Raw genomic sequence first — 25,191 nt, 5'->3', positions numbered from 1 at the left:
TCTCAAGTTAAGCTGCCTGGGGTCAGATCTCAGGGCTACCATTTACAGCCTGGGAAACCCTGAGTTAAAGTTACTTTGATCTCTGTTTTCAGTGTCTTTACCTGTAAAAATGAGGCTATCAAATATGTACACACTGTCTATGGTGTCCAGACTTTTTAACAACCCTGCCAAAGAGACAACATCGTTGTCACTGTTTCCCAGTGAAGGAAACAGAGACACCACGAGATGAAGTGATTTGGCCCAGGCTGCACAGGTTGAGGGACCCGGATGTAAATTTAGGCAGCCTAGATGCAGTCCCCCGCATCCTCTAGCCTACCGCATCTGCCTGTGGCTATTTGTGAGACCGTGAGCTAAAATGAGACAGAATCTATGTGCCCAGAACAGTTTCTGGTCTTTAGTAAGCCCATCATTAGCCTTCATCGACATATGATGGTGTAAACGCATTTTAAACCATGGCAGGCTAATAAACACCATGAAAACACAATTCTATGTATCAATTGATGATCTTCTAAATTGGAGGGTGATCTAAATCCAGTAACACTTGAAAAAATTTTATATAAATGCACAATGAAATGTTCTTTGAGTTTGATTTTATTAAAATTAAATTGATAGACTAGGAATTCCTGTACTTCTAAGACTTGCTGCAAATTTTTTTTTTGTCTAAAACATCTTCAGGATAGTGCAAAACCTCTTTTCTTTAATATATTATTATAAAACATTCGTTAGTAGAGTCAGCACCAAAAATGTGAGATGTATTTGGAGTTGTGTTTTGAAGACAGTTCTCCTGATTCTAAGCCCAAATTGTGATTTATTACCTTCCAAAATATGTGGAAGGGAGTGCGGGCCTTAAGTTCAGTGCTGTCTAAGTTCACTGCCGCTTGGAGGCCAGCTACACATTTCAGCTAACGGGGTTAGCCTACTTCCAATTAAAACCTGACTGGGGATATGAAAGTAAATATGATTGATTCATTTAAAATCAGAAAAACAGTATTTTCTTCCCTCAATTTCTAGTATGCTAAGATATCACACGAGTGCAACTTAAGAAAAACTTAGAATCTTTTTCATTTAAAATACGCCTTTTTTTTTTTAACCGAATGGTTCAGTTATTAAATGTCTACACGAGTCAAGGAGTGAGGTCACACTGCAAGCTCCACTTATTTCTACTGAAGGGAAATAGCCCGGACACCCCCGCGCAGACCACCGTGCCAGGACAACCGGCTTCGGAGTCGGGCCTTGAAGCAAGGGGACAGCGTTACCTCCCCGCAGCCGCCGGCTGGGACCCGCGGCCAGCCTTTACCCAGGCTAGCCAAGCCCCTGCCCGCATGGCGGTGCCCCACCTGGTGAGGACTTGGGCTGTAATCCCCCCTCTGGGGATGGGTCCGTGGGCTCCTCTGAGCTCCAGCGCCCCCAGGGTCTAGCCCCCTCTCATTGCTCCGCTCCCCTCTTCCCGTGGTCTCCCCACTCCCAGCCCCCAGGGATCTGCTCCCCTCTCCCGGGTCTACCCTACAGCTCATTTCCTTTCTCCCGGCTTCTCTCCGCACGGTTCGGCTCCCCTCTCCCAGTGGTCTTCTCCGACCCACAGCTCTCCTCTCCACTCACCGGTCTCCCCAACTCCGGATCTGCTCCCCTCTCCCCGGGTCTCGCACCGGATTCGGCCCCTTCTTCCGAGTCCTGGTGGCTAAGCCCCTCGGCCTCCCTCCGGGGCGCAGGGAGCTGGAGGTACTCACGGCGCCGCAGCGGCCCGGGGACTCCCGGACGGCGCGGGCGGGCGCGGGTGGCTGGTGGCTGCGGCTCCGCTGCCGGCCGAGTGGAGCGCTGCGCGGCTCCCGCCCTCGAGAACCCCCTCCGTGTCATTTGACCATATAAGGAGATGCACGCCTCGGCTCGCTGGCACCGGGCGTGGGGCGCTGGGGGCGGGCGCCCCCTGGCCTAGCGGTCGCCGTGCCCCTGCCCCGGGCTGCGGCGCTCCCGGCCCGTGCCCTTTGTTTGCCAGGGCTCTTTCTTCTTGCCCTCCGGGTCTTGGGGGCACCGTGGTTATCCCGAGAGTCTCCTCCGACGTGGGCGTGAGTTTCGGACGGGGCCTGGACGCCAGTGGCAGGGGTCTGCCCACGCCGGGATCTCTGCCTGCTCCCAGGAGCAGGAAGCTGGCGAAGCCCGAGGAGGTGCCAGGGGCGGCGGAGGGAGGAGGGGGCCACTTCTCAGGAGGCATGTGCCTGGGATGTATTTGCACGGTGGATTTTTTTCCTTCTTACCCTGCAGATGCTTCTTTACGAAAAGAACCCCACAGATGACCGTAAAGAATCGTTCGTTCCACTAGGGAGGGGACTAAAGGAAGGTCCTATCCCCACCTCTCCCTCTCGGGGCCAGAAGACTAGTTAGACATCCTGGATTCCCCTCCAGGGCGGGAAAAGCAAAGTGAGCTGGGAGCGTGCCTCCCACACTCCAAGCCTGTGCCCTCTGAGTGAGGCTGACGCTGGGTAGGGACAGATGGCACTGTTCAGCATTGTCGCAGGGAGAGCACAGGCTGAGCCCATCCCTGGGAGAGGGTGCATCGTGATAGAAACGTTTGCTCCTGAGCAGGTAACTGGTCCACTTGCAGAAACCGATGGATGATGAGCAGGTGGACAACAAAGGCGTCCTAGGCACTTTGGGGGCAGGTGTATTATTTTTAACATTCAGGGCAGCTCATAGGAATACATCCTCCAGAGAAGGCAGGAAGAACTCCGTGATTGCTTTCTTTTAGTTGATACTCCCCATCTGGTAGCCCTCATGGATCTCCATCATGGAATCACAGAACTTGAGAATCAAGGGTTTCATCACCTTAGCTTCCACTCTATGAGCACTAGCTCCACCTGGTATCTCATTTGATCCACACTTCCTTAAGATAAAGATTTTTACCAGATTTATGGTGAGGAAAGTTCAGCTCAGAGAGATTTGCTCAAGGCCACGTGAAAGGTAACTGTGCCAGCTGAGATTTGAACTGGAGTCCGGTAGATGGCAAAACCATGTAGGTATATTACGGGATCAGAAATGCCTCTCATCCCTCAGTCACTCAGGTGACTCCAGAGGACTGAGACTTGCCATAAGCCCAGCCAGAACTAGATGTGCGGAATACAGCCGTCCCCTAACCCCACCCCACGGTGTCCCTGAAACAGGACACTTCCCTGAAGAACCTGAGTTAAGGCCACCCTACCTGAATTTCCGCTAAGTGTCAAGGCAGGCTAGTATTTTGAAATTCAGAGTAAAGTTTGTGTAGAAAAGGCTCCCAGCCCCTGACACCTACCTAGCTGTGTTGTCGCTATCGTTACATATTAGGAAATGGTCTCCTAGTTCTCAAATGGTGAGCCTTAAGCTGCAATTTGTAAAAACGAGTCCTAAAATGATGAAACATTAATTCTGCATTTATCTTCTTTCGATTTCCTCTTGTCTTACATTTCGATTTTTTTAAGCTTTCTGACTTATGGGTGTAATCCATTTAACTTTGCTTTTTTTACTGATAGATTTATTTAGTTCTGTTATTTTTCTTCTAATAACTGCTTTAGCTGTGCCACATAGTTTCAGCGATGTTGTTTTATTATTAAGAAATTCTGCGATTTAATTTTGTGTTTCATTTTTGACCTAATGGGTAGCAGAACATTTTAAATGACCCTGTGGTAATTTGATAGGATCAGTAAAATCCAGACTCTGGAAGCAAACATACCTAGTTTCTACAACAACAATGCACAAAGAAAAAGAAGAGAGATGGAGGGAGAAACCAATAGATTAAAAAAAGACTTAGCCAACTGCAATGTATGGATATTATTGGATTCTTTTTGTTTTTTGTTTTTTTGGATCTTATTGGATTCTAATCAAAGAATAAACTAGTAGAAAATCAATTTTTATGAGACAATCTGGGAAAATATGACACTGACAGGATATTTTCTAGTATTAATGAATAATTTATTTTAGGGGTGATAGTGTGATTACACACATACATATATTTTTCTTTTCTTAAGTCCTTGCTTTTCAAGAACAGCGCCAAAATATTTCCTAATGAAATAACATTATGTCTGGAGTTGTTTCAAAATAATTTGGGGTGGGGAAATGGATAGGGCCTATATCTATATGAAATACGATCAGCCATGGATTGTGGATAATCGCTGAAGTTTGATGATAGATATGCAGTAGTTTATCTTACTAGTCTGTCTCCTTTTGTAATGCTTGAAAAATCCCATAACGAAAAGATTTTTAAATTACTGATGAACATACCATTGGCTCCTTACCCAGCATTTCCCTTTATAGGAAATTATCTTGTAGATATGCTTGCTTATGTGCAAAACTGTATACACACAAGGGTAGTCATTGTAGAATTGTTTGTAATAGAAAAATACTGGACCATGTTATGTGTTCATCAACAAAGGGCTTAGTTCAATACAGTATGGTGCATTTTAGAATTATTTACATATGTGGCTGTTAAAATGAACGAGGTAACTATATTTACTAATTTGGCATGATCTCCAAGATAAATCAACTGAGAAAAAATAAAAGTAGAGAACACTTTGTAGGTAGAAACCAACCACTTGTGTTCATGAGCAAAGAAAGGACCAGGGAAGACAATGTATACTTATAAGTGGTTGCCTCTGGGGAGATCTGGGTGGTCAGGGGTCATGGGGTGGAAAGGAGATTAACTTTTACTGTACACATTTTTATTTCTTGTAAATTTTGAGCTATGTTAATGTTGTACTCATTCAAAAACTAAATATATATATATTTGAGATGGAGTCTCGCTCTGTTGCCCAGGCTGGAGTACAATGGCGCCATCTTGGCTTACTGCAACCTCCGCCTCCCAGGTTCAAGTGATTCTCCTGCCTCAGCCTCCAGAGTAGCTGGGACTAGAGGCATGTGCCACCACACCCGGCTACTTTTTGTGTTTTTAATAGAGATGGGGTTTCATCATGTTAACCAGGATGGTCTTGATCTCCTAATCTTGTGATCCGCCCCCCTCGGCCTCCCAAAGTGCTGAAATTACAGGCGTGGGCCACTGTGCCTGGCCCAAAAACTAAAAATATTTAAAAAATAAAAGCAACACACAGACTCCTTTAAGGAAAATAGGAAACAAATTTGTTAAACTGAGATGAATTGTAAGTCAAAGGAGGTTGGCAAGAAATAGAGGAAGAGAATGCAATTTCTGGGTTTAATGACATGTATGCTTTGATGAGCAAGTCCATCGAAGGACAAAGTATTAAAAACAAATTTTCATGAGACAATCTAGGAAAATGTGTTTTGAAAAGTTCCATCTGTCTTGTACATCATTATATTCCTGGGACCTTGTTATAGAGCATGGCACATAGTATGTGCTTAATAAATACATGTATTGAATAAGTGACAGATCACAGAATTGTTTGTGGCAAGTCTTTCACTATAGTGTGTAAGACTTGTGTAATGCTATCTATGGCAGATCTTTGAAGTCAAGCCAGGATTTGAATCTCTGTTCAACGTATGACTAGCTCTGTGATCTCCAGTAACTACAAAACTTCCCTAACCCTCAGTTTGCTAGTTTGTAAAATGGGTTAATAACATATAGTTTGTGAAATTGTGGCAAAGGTCTTTCGATGCGCATAAATCACTTAGCACTATTAGCACATTACTTGGCATGAAGTAGGCCCTTAGTAAAGTCTTCTGTTTTATTCAATGGCAAAGGGGAAATTAATCCAGAATAAGAAGTAAATGGACTTAACTCCCACAAGAAAGAAGAATTAAGGTTCAGATCCTGTTCTAAAGATGACAGATTATCTTCTTGAGAGAAAACCTCTCTGCTAGGGATAAAAGGCTAGTTCATGGAAGAAAAAAAAAAAACATTAAGAAGTACTATTTCCTGGGCAAAGGATCAACGGTGACTGTGATGAGTTATTCAAGTTCTTCTTTTGTTTATTCCAATTATCCTTACATTCCTTCTTGAGACAACACTGCCCATAATGTCTCCCGTCTCTCCTGTAGGTGGGCTTCAGGGAGAGACACAGCTAGGAAGGGAGGAAGGAGAGGAAGAGACTTCCTGTGGCTAGTAGGTCTCAAAGCCTGGTCCCACAGTGCAGCAGGATCCCCTGCAAACCTATTAGAAGTTCACATTGTCAGGCCAGCTCCTGCTTTAACAAGCCCTCCAGGTGATTCTGATGACTAAAGGTGATTTGAAGTAAAATAAATACCTCTTAGGGCTTCCAACTCTCGACTCAGTAATTTACCAGAAATCTACAAAATGTCAGTTTATGGGGTGAGGGAAGGAGAGTGAAACAGAGATAGACTAAACATAGACTAGACTCAGGAACTCTAAAATCCAGTTAGAAGTACTACTTCCTCTATCAGTTACTTCACTCAGGGAAGCAGGAGGTAGAAAAGTTTCAGCCAGTGGGTCTGAGCTGTACAAATGCTGAAATTTCATTCTCTGGGAGAGGCGGAAGAAAGGCAGAGCTTCCAGGAGTGTGCTCGCAACTGCCACTCTGTGGTGAGGTCGTGGTGGGGGAGGCTGGTGGGCTAGACCCATCTGTGCAGGGGCAAACAGTAGCCTCCTACCCGGATGGGGGCTACCCCAGGGGGATTAGGATGAACTCACCATTACCAGGTAGAAAGTGAACACAGGAAAACATGAGCTGGAGGTCAGACCCCCCTACATTTGTTACCCTAACTGACCACTGCCATCAAGATTGTTAAGCATTTTGTCACCGTTAAAGGATTTCACACAAGCTGCTCCTCCCACTCAAACCTTGGCCAGGAAACTGGTGGATGATTTGCCCTTGATTCAGAGGTAATCGTTCTTAATTGCCTCACATGGTTGGAAGGTGAGTAAGTGTCTAAGATCATAAACGCTGGCGGGAAGGGGTCAGGAGTGATCAAACCAGCTCGCCTCCTGGCAGTGGGGTCAGAAGGCAAGTCCCTGCACGCCTTCCCATGACACAGTACAGATCCCAGGGTGGTGGCACAGAAAGCTGGATTCACTTTTTCTGAAAACACTATTTGCCTGGCTCCAGCAGGAAAGTCTATGGAAGATGACTTTACAGAGGCAGGGTGTACACCTGCCTGTGCCCGTGAGCTGGGTGCAGTTGTGACGGGAGACCCAAGGGCCTCCAGCAAACAGGAGGAACTTGATCTGGTTACAGGAATGATCTTGCAGGATCCAAACTTTGTTCCTTTGCCTGTCAGACTTTCAGGAAAAGCTCAGCTTTCCACAAAAGGCAAGCTCTTTTCCTTTTCTTCTCCCTTCTGCCATGCTCTGGTTAGGAGGGAAAATGCTTGGCTCTTTCTTGAGATACAAAATTTCCATATCCCGTTTCTTCCCGCTCTCCTTTTTCACAAACTGATTTATTGGATGCAAATAGTCAGTGTTTCAAGCCTCAAAAACATGCCAGACTTTGAGCCAAATCCACAAACAACTCCATGATTCCGAGTTTCCCATCCTTGGTTAGAGTTTATTTGGAGCGTTGGATACAAGTTTCCATTGTGGGTTTGATACCTCATTAAGAAAGGCTGTGTTTGGTACATGAATGACCAATAGAATGAAACTATTCGTACCCATAGTTCATTTGGGCCAGTAAATGTTGCTGGATGGTTTCAGTTGAAAAGTATTTGTAAGGTAGACTCTGAAAAATGTTGCTTCTTATTTGAGATCTCTTTGTCTCTGATTTCAGTCCTTTTCAGCAGCAATCCATTCACTTCTCTGCTTGCCTCTCTTGCAGTTTTACTCTTTTTTTCCTCTGTCAACGATTCCAAAATCCATTTCAAGGGAGTATTAATGTCTAAAGTCTGTGCAAACCTGGCAAAATTCTCTTCTGAATGAACGGTTTGCTTCCCTAAAATACCTGAAATGGGAGATTCTTCCAGGCATTTCTGAAATGGGAGAGTCTCATGACTCACTTGTTCCTCAGCATGTTTATTTTATTTTATTTGAAACGGAGTCTCACTCTGTCACCCAGGCTGGAATGCAGTGGAGCAATCTCTGCTCACTGCAAACTCTGCCTTCCCTGGTTCAAGTGATTCTCCTGCCACGGCCTCCCAAAGTGCTGGGATTACAGGTGTGAGCCACCATGCCTAGCAAGAATGTTTATTTTAAATCACATCGAAATCTGTTATTCTTTGTGAATTAACTTTATGAGTCAACATTAAAAATTTGAAATCCCAAGTTCCCTCTCCACTGCCACCAAGGTCATTTTGTGCTATTTCTGCTTTGATTAGGGTCACTAACAGAAAATCCAAATGGTCTAACTAGAAAGAGCCTGGGCTGGCCAGGTTCTAGGAGGGAGGGGGCGAACCCCAGGCCCAGGAGCTCCTATGGAGCAATGTGTGTGGCCACAGGTAACACCTTTCACCTTTTTGTGTCTTTTTTACACTACCTGTAAAACAAAGAATGTACCACCTCTCTTTTTACTTTAAAGAGTTATTTCACATTATCTAGATTTTCCTCAAGCCGCTTTCATGGCTAATTGACAACTGAGAATGTCTTCTGTGGCTAATTCTGCCCCATGGTACAGATTTGTGTGGGATGAAATACTATGCTTTAAGTTCTAGAAAGCATGTTTAGGCATATCTTCCCCCTATTTCAGAAGATGCTTTAAAACTGGACCTGGGAGTCATGACAGAGCTTCCTGGAACAACCAAGCATCTTTCTCCATCGTTGCTGTAGTAGTTGACTGCTGAAGTACCGGAAACAGATTTTCTAAAATATCTGACCTTCAGCATCTCCTGGCAGGACTGTTTGCCAAAAATAAAAAAAAAAAAACCTTCAAAAATTCTGGGCCATCCTAACACTATAAATATACTTGGAATCATGTGAACAGTCAGAGATGCTGAGCAATTACTCCTCAGTAGGACCAGAGGAGTCATTGTCTCCGCGGAGGGCTGGAGAGGTTCCGGTGGTAAATTACCATCAGATATCCGAACTCTTCATGTAGCCATCTTTGAGCTCCAGGCGAGGGCTTTTTCTTTATTTTTATATATATATATATATATATATATATATTTGCCTTCCTTTTAATAACTTGAAATTCAATTTCCATGTGGCACATGGCTGTAATGTAATCTCGCTCCCCGACTTTGCTAACATTTTCTGGACTCAGTTCTCTGTCTCACCCTCTGCATGGAGCATCTGTCTGTATTGCTGTATTGCTTCTGGTCCCTTGAATTTCCAGGTCAGGGTAGAAGCAGATGGAGAGAATGCTTGAGAGGTTTTCTTTTTCCAAGAATATGTTTGGAAAGTGATGAGGTCAGGAAAGCAGACGCCGCGATCCTGTGCGGGAGAGTCTTTGAGAGCCCTCGAGACTCATTCTCTTTGCACCTCACACGTTCCACCTGTGGCCAGTGAGGGGCGAGCCTTTCATCCTGTGACTCCTGGAACTGCCTTCCTCACTGTCTTCTGCCTGGTGGACTCCTGTTTATCCTTAGACCAAATAAGGTGTCCCCGCTAGGAAGGCTGCATGGGTAGCCATCATAGCCTCATTTTTGACCAGTCCACTCCTTCTTTCCCATGTTTATAACAACAGAGGAAAGACGGTGGGCTCCTTCAGGGCAAGAACTGAGACATTTGAATCTGTGTTCACAGCACTTTGCAACTTGATCAGTGTTACTGAATTTAATTCACTTTTCTTGAAAATGCCTAAGCTGCCGGGCACGGTGGCTCACCCTTGTAATCCCAGCATTTTGGGAGGCTGAGGCGGGCAGATCACAAGGTCAAGAGATTAAGACCATCTTGGCTAACACAGTGAAACCCGGTCTCTACTACAAATACAAAAAAATTAGCTGGCCGTGGTGGCAGGCGCCTCTAGTCCCAGCTACTGGGGAGGCTGAGGCAGGAGAATGGCGTGAACCCGGGAGGTGGAGCTTGCAGTGAGCAGAGATAGTGCCACTGCACTCCAGCCTGGGCGACAGAGCGAGACTCTGTCTCCAAAAAAAAAAAAAAAGAAAATGCCTAAACCAATATAAGGCTGCTATACAATGGCTCTATATGACCCTGCTCAGAACAAACCCATCAGGCCCATTTCCCATTTAGGCAGTTGAGTTATCTGGGCTTGGCACTGAGATCCAGTTGGCAAATAACTTGAATTAAAGCAAAGCTGAGAGCTTGGCCTTCCAGATGTCAGTAGATGCAAACTTGGGAATCTCTGCCTGAATTAAAGGAAGTAGCCCCAGGTTATAGCATCCACAGATACAAAGAAGAGCTGAAAATGAGGATGCTGGGAAGTGTGCATGTGGACGTTCTTGGGATGGTGCTTCCTTCTCAGAGCCCAGCTTTTCTTCGCTAGTGAGGGTCTGCTTCTCCTGCCCCAATCCTCCCCCCGCTGCCACCACCACCACCAGCCTAGGCCTTAATCGCAGAGAAGGTCACGCATTGAGGGACTTCCTTGAAGTCTGGATCCTGCAAATGGAAATCACCATCTTAATTTTTAGGAGTCTATCTGGGGAATTCATGTCTTTAGTTTCTCTGCTTGGGGCATGTCGATTTTCTATCAAATGCTTAAAAACATTTCTGTCTATACAAATCAAATAGTAAAATAAAAAGTTCAACAAAAATTCTGTCTCCCACAGAACTTCTATAAAGTTTCTTTCATCTCTGCCAGCATGAGCATGTGTCATTTGTGGAAGCAGGCCTGCTTGCCATGACAACAATTCTTCTGTGGCTTTGCAGAGGCATCCTCCACAGTTGTGGTGTGCTTTTGCTAGGCAGCCGGCAGAAATGGCGCACATAGGACCACTGCCCTTCAACCCCACCTATTTTAAGGTGGACTCATTTGGATTGAGAAACTGGTATTTTCCCCGCACTTGCACGTATTTTGGATGTATAAATATTTTCAAAAGATAGGTTCGACTAATATATGCACACCTTCCTTGACTATCACCATCCAAACCCACAGAGACGACTGGGAATTTCCAAGTCATGTAATCCTAATGTTGACTTGAGCATTCGCAGGCTGCCTTAGCACACTTTCCAACCAAGACTGGCACCAGCAGTTTGGCACTTGCAGAATTACAGCCTTCCCTTACCAGAAGTACAGCTTCACCCAGCCAGTTGGCTTTGTATTGCGAATTCGTTTATTTTGGACAGGTCTCTCTTCCTCATTTACAACTGGCACATGGATGCAGAGAAAGGAGAGCAGCTCCCGGCTGGAGCAGAACTAATGGGGCAGACAGTTAGTGAGCATACACCTGATAGCCCTGATCCTAGAAGTGGAGTTTGGAGGAGCAATCATTCGCCATCACTGCCACCACCATGATTACCACCATGATGTTTATCTTATTTATTAGCATATTTTGAGTGCTGAGAGGGTGGCATTTTTGGTTTAGGAAGGTGAGACCCAGAGTGGGTCTTACTCTTAGAGTCTTGAAAGATTACTTTCTTCCCCTTTCCGTCTGAAGCTCTCAGAAGAGAGGCAGTTTCAGAGGGACGCCTACATCCAGTGTGATGTAACAAGCAGCAGAGCGAGGGGAGAGGGGAGACCAGGCTGAGCCAAGGCAGCACCAGGTCATGGTGCCCTCTCTGTGGGTGCAAGAAAGCAGCAGGAGGTGGGGGTAGGAATGGCTGAGACGGGGGGCTGTGGCCCGAAGAAGGAGAAAGCCTTTGTGCCACGAGGCTTTAGCTCACAGAGAGGGAGACTCAGAGTCCAGCTGGGAGGAGCAGGCCCAGTGAGAACAAAAGGAGACCCTCTGCAGGAAAAATGGGCAAGTGAGGAAAACAAAGAGACTATGGGGAGAGCAAGCCAAAGGAAGTTTTTGTTGGGGAAATGTTCGAGGAGTCTGTACTTGGCAGCTGTGCAATTTATATGTGTAAACAAGGGCTCTGGGTGTAATTCACCTGCTGATTTCTGGGAGTCAGGAATCGTTTCCGAGGAAGAAGCTGAAGTTGCCCCCAGCGGTCTCCCATGATGCCCGTGTGTGGCTGTGGCTATTCTAAGTAGGCCCTGGCATTGCAAGCCCAGCAAGATAGCCAGATAGGGAAGGATAGGGGAGATTTGCCAGCTCTTTAGGTCAGTCCCCAAGTTAATAGTAAATTTTACATTTTTGTGCAATAAAGGCATTCATGTAATTTACAGCTTGGTGCCGGTTGAAATATGCATATGTGCTTAGGACCAATGCTACCATTTTGTTCCTTGTTTGAGAGAGTCCCATTTCTGATGTGTTAGTAAATAAAGCGATATTATTGTTCACATGCCCATCTAGGCTCTTTGTCCCAGGAGCGAGGACGCAGAGGGGTGATATGAAATCTACCGTGGAGCCGTCTCAGGGCTGGTTGTTCTGAAAACCTGGAGCTGCCTGTGTGAATCAGACTGGAAAAACACGTGGCTGCGCTTTTCCATGAAGCAGGTAACAAAGCCACGGTTCCTGCCTGGGAAACCTGCCCTAGCATCTCCGCCAGGAGAGCAAGCCGACTCATGCCTGGACGCCCACACGAGGGCCAGTGCCAAGTACACTGGAATGAAGGGACACTGCCGAGGATCAGGAATACCAGGAGCTCAGCCCAGTTACCAGGCTGAGCCGGGGATGCCGAGGTTACTGTGTGCACTCAGGCAGAGCTGGAAGCTGAGTCTGCCATCCAGAAGGCAGGACCCAAACAGGGTTCAGGGATCACACCAGAATCGGGACACGGGAGAAGTTTGCTAACCTAGGTCCAACCCAGAATCAGATTCAGATTCAGAGCAGGAGGGCAGCAGGACAGTTTTGTCTCCCAAAAGGAATCAGGCAGAGGCCAGAGACGCAGCCTGCCAGCTAGCAGAACACTTGAGCAGTCTTAAACCCAGGCAGGTTACTGGCAGTTGCTTCACCTTCTAATGACCTCAGTTGCACGCCTGCTTTCCCCAAGCAGATAACCCCACACAACTGCAAAATGAATTATTATTTTCTCTTCTCTGCTTCTAGAGGGTCCATGACCATTGTATTGGCAGTTGGAGAGGTGAGAGTTAAACTGAATGTGAGCCTGTGTCAGGGGCCGTGACCCATTTTAATAGAGGGTCTCTAACAGCACCAGTCTCTCAGTAGATATCATTCAAATGGTGCTAGGCTACCTACTAGCAGATTTAGCACGGTGATGCCTTTTGAAGTCTAAAGTTTTGACTGCTAATCTCTGGGAAACGTGTCACATCCTATGCTATTATTTGGTGGTGGTGTCCAAAACCAACACGTTGGTCTTTCTCAGACGAGAAGGATTCTTGGCACAGGCAGGCAGAGGGAAGTGTGTGGTATGCGCGTCTTCCTGTATCAGCTTGTGTTTCTGTTGTGCTGGAAACCTGAGGTGTCCGCACTGGTGGAAAAAAGTGCTGCCAGATTTAAGGTGAGGAGCAATGGCATGAGTAATCCTTTCAGATAGACGTTAGCAGTGCTGGACCCTGGAGGTGGCAGTTACAGCTGCCAACATTCGAAAATGGACTGTTATTTTAGGAAGCCAAGTGCTACACATTGAGCCAACCTCAGTTGAGATGCCTGAGGACCAGTACATAGAAGGTTTTTAAGATTCCACAGTTCCATTTCATCATTTACAAAATGTCCGCCATTTTGGCCCTGAACCTACAACTTGCTTACTGAATCTTTGTGAAATTCGAAGGGGAGAGGGAAACAGTAATATGACCCAACGTAAGAGAAGTACCAGTGAGCCTCTGTGGACACAGGTGTGTACATAACCACCATCACTCTAATCCTTAGATTCATCCTTTGTCATTTCAGTCAAAAAACTGATTCTAAAATTAAGGCAGACTGACACCCACTACGTCCTAAACTGTAGACACATGAAAGGTTATTAGCACAATTTCCTAGTATTATCTTTGACTTTTTAAAATGTAACTTTTAAAGATAAAAACAGATGATAACTTTAGAAACAGTATTATCAACTATCAATGCTGTCACGTACCGAGCGAATTTTTTTTAAAAAGTATAATATACAGTGTTGTTGTCGTTGTTTTTTCTCATTCTTTTTCAAGCACAGCTTGATAAATCTTGTCTCTTATTCCTGGTTTTAGAGAGAATTCTGTTTTCCTCCTCAACCAGAATCCTCATCTTTGAAACGAAGAATTTGTAAGTGGTCCTGAACTTAGGGGTTTTTTGACTTTAAAAGTTCTCATGGTTCCCAGCACTTTGGGAGGCCGAGGCGGGTGGATCACTTGAGGTCAGGAGTTCAAGACCAGCCTGACCAACATGGTGAAACCCTGTCTCTACTCAAAATATACAAATTAGCTGGGCCTGGTGGTGAGCATCTGTAATCCCAGCTACTCGGAAGGCTGAGGCAGGAGAATGGCTTGAATCCAGGAGGCAGAGGTTTGGTAAGCCGAGATCACACCATTGCACTCCAGCCTGGGCAACAGAGCAAGACTCCATCTCAAAAAAAAAAAAAAAAAGTTCACATCGTGTCTTTCTCCTAGTAATTGGATTGAGTAGAGAGCCAGAGGGAAACTATTGAGCAGAAACTTGTTGATTGCTAAGTGACTCATCCTCACAATGCCACCAAGATGAATAAATCTCACTCCATCCCTTCTAAGGGTTGAAGTCCAGTGTGACTGGAAGGGAGGGAGCCAGCTGAGTAAAGATGAAACTCCAATAAGTTCTGGTCAAGGTTAAGATATGGAAGTATACCCCACTTCTGGATATACATCTAAAAGAATTGAAAGCAGAGTTTAGAAGAAATACTTGCACACTTATGTTCACAGCAGCATTATTCACTATAGCCAACAGATGGATGCAACCCAGGCTTCTATACATAGGTGAATGTGTGAACAACATGTAGTACATCCGTACAATGGAATCTGATTCACACTTAAAAAGGAAGGACATTCTGACACATGCTTCAACATGGATGAACCTTGAGGTCATTTGCTAAGCTTGAACGAGAATCTCTTGAACCCAAAAGGCAGAGGTAGCTTGGATAACCAAAAGGTATACTCCTCAGGAAAATAGAAAAAACAAGCTAGTGGTGGAGGATGAATTCAATTTTGCCCTATTGAAACAGAAGCAGTTTGGGGACGGCCATCCAAATAGACAAATTTCCCAGACTTGTAGAAATGTAAAATTCAGGGGGAAGGTTGGAGCTGGTGGTATGAACATAGGGGTCATTAGCCAAATGGTAGGTAAAAACCAGTAGAGCAAAAGAGCAAATAAATAAACCAGGAGCATGAGTGAGGTCATGCAAGAAAGCACGTGGATGGTTAGGAGTGGGTCAAAGGTCAAGTTCCAGGGGGAGCCTAAGGTTTAGGGGGCAGCATCCGCAGAGGTGGCTGAGGAGGCAGCGTCAAGGAAGGACGAGGAGAAAGAGTCAGATGCAGGGGCAGTGAAGCCAGTGACTGACGCAGCCAAGGAGCAGTGGCCAGGGGCTGCTGAGAGTGTGTTGCACGTGGTAGCACAGTGGCTGTTGGTGACGTCTGAATGTGATCAGTGGCATGATGGGGACAGAAGCACATTGCAGTGCGCTGAGGGTGAGTGACAATGGAAGGTGTGGAGATGGTGATATAAGAGGTCTGATGGGAAAAAAGGGAAGAAATTCCACATAGCTCAGTAAGGAAACTGAGGCCCAGAGAGGGCAAATAATATGCTCAAAGTCAGAGTTAATGGTTTAGAAGGACAGGATGCAAATCAGGACAGCGTGTGACTGATGTGACTGCTCACGTTTCCTGGTTCCGTCCCTTCCACCAGGCTGCCTCCTGAAGCAAGGCAGTGATCAATTTCTGAGCTCTCATGACCCATCCTTATAGCGTCTCCTTCTCAACCAGCGCAAGAAATAAAATAGTCAAACAGAGAGGCAAAGCCTCTCCACAACCCTCCTCCCTGTTTCTTCACTCTCCTGACAAAAATGGACTGAAAAATGTCCAAAATCAGGAAGCATAAAGCCTGATTTCTTTTTCTAGTCAGACTAAGGAAACAATTTATTTTCTTTCCACTCTCTTTTAAAGAAAAGAGGAGCAGCACCTCTTCCTGGACCTATTCTAGCAGTTAACAACAAAGCTAAGGGCTACTTACCATAGAACTTTGTAAGATATCAGAAAAAAAAAAAAAAAAAACAGTTTACAAAAATTTTTTTAGAGGCAGAGTGTTGCTCTGTCACCCAGGCTGGAGTGCAGTGGCACGTTCACAGCTCACTGTAACCTCAAACTCCTGGGCTCAGGTGATCTTCCCACCTCAGCCTCCCGACCAGCTGGGACCACAGGTTCTCCACCACACCCAACTAATCTTTTTTAATTTTTATTTTTGTAGAGACAAGGTCTTGCTATGTTGCCCAGGCTAGTCTTAAACTCCTGGCCTCAAGCAATTGTCTTGCCTTGGCTTTCCAAAGCCCTGGGATTATAAGTGTGAGCCACCACCACACCCAACCCCAAGCTGTTTTTCTCCTACTGGATGCTCACAGCGCAAGTAACACTTCTGTGACCCCCAGATGGGTGTGATTTTCCCTCCACATACCAAACAATTCTGCAAATGATTCTCCAGCAGACACCAGCTAGGTGTCCTCAAATTCAATTCTGACACTATCTGCCTGGAGTTAGATCCCACAGGGCTCAGTTTCACAAGACTGCCACCCTGTACTTCAGATGCCACTTGCAAGTAGTAGGTTGTCACCTAAACTTCTGGCCAACAGGATATTAATTGGGGAGAGGGGTCCTAGAACCCTTGCTAGAGCAGCTCACAGAGCTGAGGGAAGCACTTTATTAATGTTTACCCATGTATTATAAAGCTATTATGAGGGATACAGAACAAAGCATAGGGTAAGGCATGTGGACCTCCTGTTTCCTCCTTGGGGTCACCACCCTCCAGGAACCTCCCTATGTTTAGCCATCCGGACACCCATCTGAACCCTGTCCTTTAGGGTTTTCATGGAGGTTTCATTGAATAGGTATGATTGATTAGACCATTGGCCACTAGTGATCAACTTAACCTTGGGCCCCTCTGCCCTCCTGGGAGGTTGAGGTTGGGGCTGAAAGTCCCAACCCTCTAGTCAAGCCTTGTTCTTTCCAGTGATCAACCCCCTTCCTGAAGCTACCTAGGACTCCCCAGCTGCCATTATCTCATTAGCATACAAAAGTACTCTTATCACTCAAGAGATTTAAAAGGTTTTGTTTGGTTTGGTTTGGTTTGGTTTTTGAGACAGAGTCTCACTCTGTCGCCCGGCTGGACTGCAGTGGCAGGATCTCAGCTCACTGCAACCTCTGCCTCCCGAGTTCAAGCGATTCTCCTGCCTCAGCCTCTAGAGTAGCTGGGGTTACAGGCACACGCTCCATGTCCAGCTAATTTTTGTATTTTTAGTAGTGATGGGGTTTTGCCATATTGGCCAGGCTGGTCTCCAGTTTCTGGCCTCAAGTGATCCATCCACCTTGGCTTCTCAAAGTGCTGGGATTACAAGTGTGAGGCACCGTGCCTGGCCAGATTTAAAGGATTCCAGGAGCTGTAAGTCAGGAAACTGAAAGAAGACCAAATATCTGTTTCACAATATCACCAGCTTCTTTACAATTCCTCAGTAACCTATGACTTACAATTTTCTCTAATACAACTGTCGTCTAAGTGATGTTGGCTTACTTATCTTTCAATCCTGAAAGTTATATTAGTATATGTTTGTTGTACACAAACGCAGATGTATACAAATACTAGAACATTCTTTAAGGTAGCATAAGTTGGGAAACAATCTAAATGTTTATAGGTAGGGGCAGAGTCAAGTCATTCGTCCATACAATGAAGCAAGCACTACACTGCTATAAATAGTGAGGCAAAATCTCACTCTCTGGGCCAATCTCCAAGACAGGGTGTTAAGTGAAAGAGGAAAGTGCAAGTCATTGTGTGGAGTGTCCTACCATTTGTGAGAAAAGGATGCGTGGCCATTATACACGTTTGGAATATCTCTGGAAGGATGCACAAGGAGTTGGCAATAGTAGTTGCTTCTGGGGAGAACTAAGGAAGACTTGAGAATGGAGGGAGGGGGGAAATTACTTTTCATTATTCTTTTTGTTCCGTCTGAATTTTGCACCGTGTGCATTGATTATCTGGTTAATGACTAAAATAATATAAAATAAATAAATAATCAGCATCTCTTACCACAGCAAAGGCGGTTTAAATAATGTCTTCAAACAATTAAATTCAGTAACACTTTTAAACAAAGATTGAAGATGGTTTCACAATGGGCAGGGAAATAATATGTGACACAATTTGCAAGAACAAAAACCGTGTCTGTGAAAATCACATTAAAATGTGTTGGGAAACAGCCTGAAGAAAAGCTGTTCCTAAAATAGAACCAACAACAAATAAATAAACAAATAAACTAAGCAATGCAAATTTCTTAAAAGCACCGGGATTCCTGCATCTTTAAGTTATTTCTTTGTGGTCCTAATCCCAAGTTAAGCACCAGGGACTCCTTGGAGCCGAATGGTACCCCATGGTGGGAGCATGGCCCATATGGTACAATTAATTAGATGATTTCAGCAAAAAGTACATCTTTGACTCAGTGTTTTATACAATAGGAATAGATGGGGAATATTAACAAGAATTGAAACTGTGTGTGGAACCGTATTCAATTAATTTCAAGTTTAATTAAGCCAGCTACTCTTAACCCCTATTTTTAAAGAGTGCCTCAAAGAGTACAGCCTTATCTCTACACTTTAACATCATTAAGAATCCTAAAGGGTTTTTGTTTATGTGGGTTATATCTATTATATTTACTGCATTAGAAAATAGAACTTAGAAGCTAAAACATTAATTCATTTAAAGTTAACAACATTAAAATCCATAACATTCTATAACACAGAATGTTTTCATGAAAAATAATTACACTTTCCAAAACAAAACAACTAGTAAGAAGAGTGATGTGGTTTTGTATTTTTGCAAATCTCTTTAACATTGAGCCTAATAGAAGACAGCTGGAAAGCTCAATTCTCATGTCTGCTTCTGCATTCGATCCGTTGAGTATGTGGTTTTGGTTGAAATTTATGAAGGAAACGCAACCTTATACAGAAATGTTGTTGGAAAAGAGAAATATTTTGATAGCCATCTCAGATCATCATCTCTCTCTATATATATAGATAGATAGATTCTACACCAAAATTTGACAAGCAGTTGTTTCTTTTTTTTTTTTTTTTTTTGAGACGGAGTCTCGCTCTGTCGCCCAGGCTGGAGTGCAGTGGCCGGATCTCAGCTCACTGCAAGCTCCGCCTCCCGGGTTCCCGCCATTCTCCTGCCTCAGCCTCCCAAGTAGCTGGGACCACAGGCGCCCACAACCGCGCCCGGCTAATTTTTTGTATTTTTAGTAGAGACGAGGTTTCACCGTGGTCTCGATCTCCTGACCTTGTGATCCGCCCGCCTCGGCCTCCCAAAGTGCTGGGATTACAGGCGTGAGCCACCGCGCCCGGCCTGCAGTTGTTTCTTAACTACTGCTTAAAGACTGCAATGTGGAATCCGAAACCACATCAGTAAACTTTTCATATCCTATTACATTAAAGCCCATTTGGTCTATCTTAAGCTTTAAATAGATCTTTAACCTACACATTATTTTGTTAGATTTAGAAAATATTGCTTCTATAGATCTTCCAAATGCTGATACATTTCATTATACAATATTAACAAATTATAGTAATTGATATCACCATCCATCTAATCAGAAAAGTTTTTACACACTGGGAAGCTGCCACGCTCACAGTTTCCCAAAATGCTAATTTTCACCTGAAAACTCAAATTTTGTCCTTGAGAACAAAAACAAATACTGTCAGTTGTTTCCCTTAGAATGACAGGCTACTCTTCATTTTTGGGAAAATATCTACTGCCAGAATCTAAGTATGCTTTGTCTTCAGTTGTTCTTTCAACTGAAAATGGAAGAAACAGCTTGTTGAACTCACAACTTGGGCCGTTGCACAACTGCCTTTCTGCAAAACAGCCACAGTTATTTGATATGAGCAGAAGTGCTTCATGCATCTTCCCTTTCGTCACTGAATATTAAAAAGATGTGTGTTGCGGCCGGGAGCGGTGGCTCACGCCTGTAATCCCAGCACTTTGAGAGGCTGAGGTGGGTGGACCACGAGGTCAGGAGATTGAGACCATCCTGACCAACATGGTGAAACCCTGTCTCTACTAAAAATACAAAAATTAGCTGGGCGTGGTGGCATGTGCCTGTAATCCAGCTACTTGGGAGGCTGAGGCAGGAGAATCGCTTGAACCTAGGAGGTGGAGGTTGCAGTGAGCCGAGATCTTGCCACTGCCCTCCAGCCTGACAACAGAGCTAGACTCCATCTCAAAAAAAAAAAAAAAAAAAAAAAAGAGAAAAAAAAAGGGTGTTGCTGGGCACGGTGGCTCACACCTGTAATCCCAGCACTTCGGGAGGCTGAGGCAGGCAGATTGTCTGAGCTCAGGAGTTCAAGATCAGCCTGGCCAACATGGTGAAGCCCAGTCTCTACTAAAATATAAAAAATGAGCCAGGTGTGGGGGCGTGTGCCTGTAGTCCCAGCTACTCAGGAGGCTGAGGCAGGAGAACTGCTTGAACCCGGGAGGTGGAGATTGCAGTGAGTCAAGATTGTGTCACTGCACTCCAGCCTGGGCAACACAGTGAGACTCCATCTCCAAAAAAAAAAAGAGGGTGTGTGTCCAGGGTCCAGATTTAATAACATTAATACTTGTTACTGTTGTTTTATCAAGGTCATTCTGGAAAGCGACTGGGCTTTTCTTTTTCCCCCTACTGCTTGGTGATGAAGTATATCATGATTACAAGGTGGTTTGGAGCCACCACCTTGATTCCTGCTAAGGCACTAGGAGTCTTTCCACCGCAACTTTTGTACCAGCATAAATGTCAACACAGTGAAAAGATGAGTAATATTTTACTAGTATTAAGAAAATAGCTTCAACCACACAAACTCCTTGAAAGGGACTCAGGGGTGTAGGGACCACACATTGAGAACCACTGAATTATGTTTCGTAATAGAAATGGAGGTAGTATATTTTCCACCATGTGGGTAAATGGTGGAGATCCAGACACAGTCTGTATAGCTAGTGTTTTGTATCTGTCCTTACTTTTGACTCTGTGAATGGCCACCCGAGGCTGCCAAGGGCTCATCATTGAGATGGTGCTGGGCTTATTGAGCTGGATATCCTAACTCCTGGGCCTTCTGGTATGAAAGATGTACAGGCCAGGCAGATGAGCACCAGGGCAAGCCACCTGGCCCACAGGAAAACATTCTCCCCAACAGAAACCACTTATTTTCTTCCTGTTGAAAATAAGCCTCAGAGACCCAGGCGGTCAAACAACACCAACAAAAACAAACAAAAACCCATTTTAATCTCATAAGTAGGTCAGAGTTGCACATTTCATGAGAATTGGGTCCAAAAGACCAGGTACCACTAATTATCCAGATATTTCAGTTGAGCTGATTTAGTGAGTAGTTTCCGTTCTGCACTTTCCATTTTTGTGAATGCAACTGTGGATAAAGTATGTGCAGACCTAGAGTATTCTATTTCTTCTTTAAGAATATATCTCTCTGTAAAGTGTATTTATTCATACAGTAGTGCCCTCCCTCTGCCCTGCCTTATCTGTAGTTTCTCTTTCCACACTCTCAGTTACTCATGGTCCACTGTAGGGCTGAAAATAGATTGACTACAGTACAATACAATATTTTGACACAGAGAGGCCACATTCACATACCTTTTATTACAGCACGCTGTTATAATTGTTCTATTTTATTATTATTTATTGTTACTCTCTTACTGTGACTAGTTTATAAGTTAGAATTTATCATATGTATGTATACACAGGAAAAAACATAATATATGCAGGGTTTGGGACTATCCACAGTTTCAGGCATCCACTGCGAGTCTTGGAACTTATCCCCACCAGATAAGGGGGGACTACTGTGTAATATTTGTATATGAGTATTTTATTTAGTATATGTCTGTCCACAAAGTAGGCTTTCCTGTACCCATACATTAGAAAGACAGACAAGTAGATCTATAGAAGGCCACTGGAGAATCAGAATATGCCACACCAAAATATGTCACACCAGAATATGCCACTTTGGCATAAGGATTTTTTTTTTTAATTTTTTATTTTCATAGGTTTTTCAGGAACAGGTGGTGTTTGGCTACATAAGTAAGTTATTTAGTGGTGATTTGTGAGATTTTGGTGGACCCATCACCCAAGCAGTATACACTGCACCAAATTTACAGTCTTTTATCCCTCACCCTCTTCCCACCCTTTCTCCAAGAGTCCCCAAAGTCCATCATATCATTCGCATAAGGATTGTTTTGAGATGAGGACAATTAAGAAGCAACAAATGCAGAAAAGGCAGGACCTAAATTTCCCTTTGTGAAGGTGTTTCTCCTCCCCTCTTCCATACCAAGAGGAGAACAACTCTTGTCACTAGAGACAGAAATTCAGCACCAAGACAGGTCTGCACAAACAAACCTCATCGATATCACCCTTACCTTTCATTAGGTTCCCCTATATGTTTACTCTCCCACTTCTACAAGCCCAGGTTGCTTTTTGCTTGTTTTGTTACTTCTCTGCAAATTTATCACCCTTTGTTAAAATGGTATATAAACTCCTGGGTGAAACAGCTTCTTTGGTTCTTCACTTCTTTTCTATGAATTTCCCTTCACACAAAAATTAAAATAATAACATAAAATAAGATTTGTGTATCTTTTCTCCTGATGGTCTCACTTTTGTCAGTGTAATTAACAGGCCCCAGCTAAAGAACAGAAGAAGGTCAAGGAAAAATTTTATTTTCCTCCCTTAAACTATGTAGTCCAGTATGACTGAACACACATAGTCACTAAGGGAAAGTGTTCAGCTGAGGGTGGAAGGGGATGCATTGGCCAAGGTTTCAAGAGGAGAATTGACTGCTTGGATTCAGTTCTTCATTTTCTCAAAGATAAGTCACCCAATGCCCCATTGTGTTAGTCTGTCAGGGCTGTCATCACAAAGTACCACAGACTGGGTAGCTTAAACAACAGAAATTTATTGTCTCCAAGTTTTGGAAGCTGGAAGTCCACAATCAAGGTGTCAGCAGGGTTGGTTCCTTCTGAGGACCTTGAGGGAGATTTGCTCCATGCATCTCCCTAGCTTCTGGTGGTTTGCTGGCAATCTCTGGCATCCCTTGGCTTGTAGACTCACTTCCCTGATCTCTGTCTTCAAGTGAACATAGTATCTCCTTGTGTGTGCGTTTGCCCAAATGTCCCCCTAATATCCCCTTTTACAAGGACACCACTCATATTGCATTAGGGCTACCCTAATGACATCCTCTTAGCTAATTACTTTCTAGCAACCCTATTTCCAAATAAGGCCATAAAGTTATTAGGAGTTAGGGCTTCTGCATATGAGTTTGAGGGAGAGACACTCAACCCATAACACCTTTGCTAATAATACTAGCAAATTATTCATAAGTAATAGTAACATGAGGAAGAATCTAATAGAGGTGGGGCAGAGAGAGGGATGGCGAGGAGGAACCAGTGCAGATATCCCTAACTTTTTTGGCACCAGGGACCCATGTCATGGAAGACAATTTTTGCATGAATTGAGAGGTGGGGGGCAGAGGGTTTCAGGATGAAACTGTTCCAACTCAGATCATCAGGCATTAGATTCTCACAAGGGGGACACAACCTAGATCCCTCACATGTGTAGTTCACAATAGGGTTCATGCACCTATAAGCATCTAACGCCTCCATTGACCTGACAGGAGGCAGAGCTCAGGTGGGAATGCTTGCTCGCCTGCCACTCACTTCCTGCTTTGCGGCTGGGTTCCTAACAGGCCACGGGCCAGTACCAGTCCATGGCCCGGGGATTGGGGAACCCCTGAACTAATGGGGCAAAGTTTAGGAGAACAAGGGGCTCCATCCACACCATGAGAATGGGGCACTGGGGTTGTACAGAGCCAGTGGTGGCCCGGTATCCCTGTGTCCCTGTCCTATACTGGATCCGGCTCATGAGACAGATGCAGTTTATGGTCGGACTCCATGTGGTCCAGTCCTCCCTTGATAAAGAAGGTAATCCAATGGGAAGAAAGTGAACTGTCCCCGGTCCCATCGTCACTGGCTTGTCTCTGGCTTGTAAGGACCGCCAGTTTCACATGGAGTGTCTGGGACAGAGTCCTCACAAATTTGATTTGGTGCCAGTGATCTGGGGCTTTGTGGCAATCTTCTGCCCTGCTTGAGGTTACAGGCCAAGGTTCAAAGACCAGTGACCCAAAAGCCTGGTCACTAGAGTGCGGATGTTGGGTGGGGTATTCACAACCACTCTACAGAAAGCCCAATGCTTGAGGTAAGACCATAACCTCAACTCTCCTGATCTAAAAGACAAACACTCTTCTCTAAGACAAATGCTATCTCTAGGACAAATGCTATCAGAATGATGAAAAACAATTTTCTGCCCATTTTTTTTTTTGTTCTGACAGATGTGACTGATCTCTGGCAACAAAATGCTCCAGATAAAAGAAATCAAATACTGTCTGCAGTTTAACACTGCCACTAAATTCCATCTTTAGGTTGATTTTTGTGTCCTCTTTATCAATTCACTGCTTAATTGAGAAAATGATTGTCTAGCTCAGTTATACTATGCCTTGCATTGACCAAGAGAGGTATCCCAGTCTCATGACACTGATATTGTAACTGTCAAATGGAGGTACTTCTGTGAGGCAGAGGGCACAATTCCATGCATGAGCTTGCAATGCACGGTCTATGCCATCAGGGACTCAACATTCTAGGATTTAGTTTTCCAGATTTGTTTCTTTGATTTAATGGAAAAGATGTTTCTATTTCCCACCCTGCTATTTTTCTATTTTTATATTGAGACCAGAGTTCATTGGTACATCTTTTTGTTCCCATCAGCTTTTTCCCCTCTTGGGGTCCTGTTGTGTGCACTGGCAGCGTAGCTCAGAGGAGTTGCCCCTTGGAAAGAATTACAGTGGAGGACGGTCCTTCCCCACATGCATGCAAGTCCTCCAACACCATGCATGTCCAGCAGTGATCTTGGCGGCGTTATGGACCAGAAAGGAAAAGCCATAGTAAGAAACAGCTGTTTGGCTTGAAGGTGTGTTGGTTTGCCTATGTTTGTAACTTGCTTGCTTTTTTGCTTTGGGTTTTCAAGATGCTGGTGCTATTGGTGACAATGGCAAGGACTCCTATGTCTTGTGAACCATAACCAGCTCCTGGCATTCTCAAGTTGGTGGCAAGATGAATATCATGTGCATGGGGACTGCAGAGGCCCCATGTGGATGGATCCTTGATGCTTCTCAGATAAGACAA

At 44.5% G+C, this 25,191-nt stretch overlaps 1 protein-coding gene across 10 annotated transcripts in view; it reads right to left on the bottom strand.

The window, feature by feature from the left end:
- The window catches only part of FHL2 (four and a half LIM domains 2), a 77,306-nt gene that overhangs the window by 36,132 nt on the left and 15,983 nt on the right, over positions 1-25,191 (bottom strand). For 4 of the 10 annotated variants that reach the window (XM_025353587.1, XM_025353583.1, XM_025353592.1 and 1 more), the window contains exon 1: positions 1,600-2,269. The exons of 2 other annotated variants lie outside the window; for them this stretch is intronic. Coding sequence is in view for 2 of the 8 variants with exons in the window: in XM_025353583.1 (XP_025209368.1) it covers positions 1,600-1,854 (255 nt within the window). In the remaining 6 variants the exon portion in view is untranslated. Of the gene's footprint in view, positions 1-1,599; positions 2,418-25,191 lie in introns of those variants that run through there. 4 more of the 10 variants (XM_025353591.1, XM_025353585.1, XM_025353588.1 and 1 more) reach the window with 2 other exon arrangements.

Source organism: Theropithecus gelada, chromosome 13 (assembly GCF_003255815.1).
Source record: "Theropithecus gelada isolate Dixy chromosome 13, Tgel_1.0, whole genome shotgun sequence".
Lineage (NCBI taxonomy): Eukaryota > Metazoa > Chordata > Mammalia > Primates > Cercopithecidae > Theropithecus > Theropithecus gelada.
The sequence above is the reverse complement of the archived record's forward strand: the minus strand, read 5'-3'. Positions and strand labels throughout refer to the sequence as shown.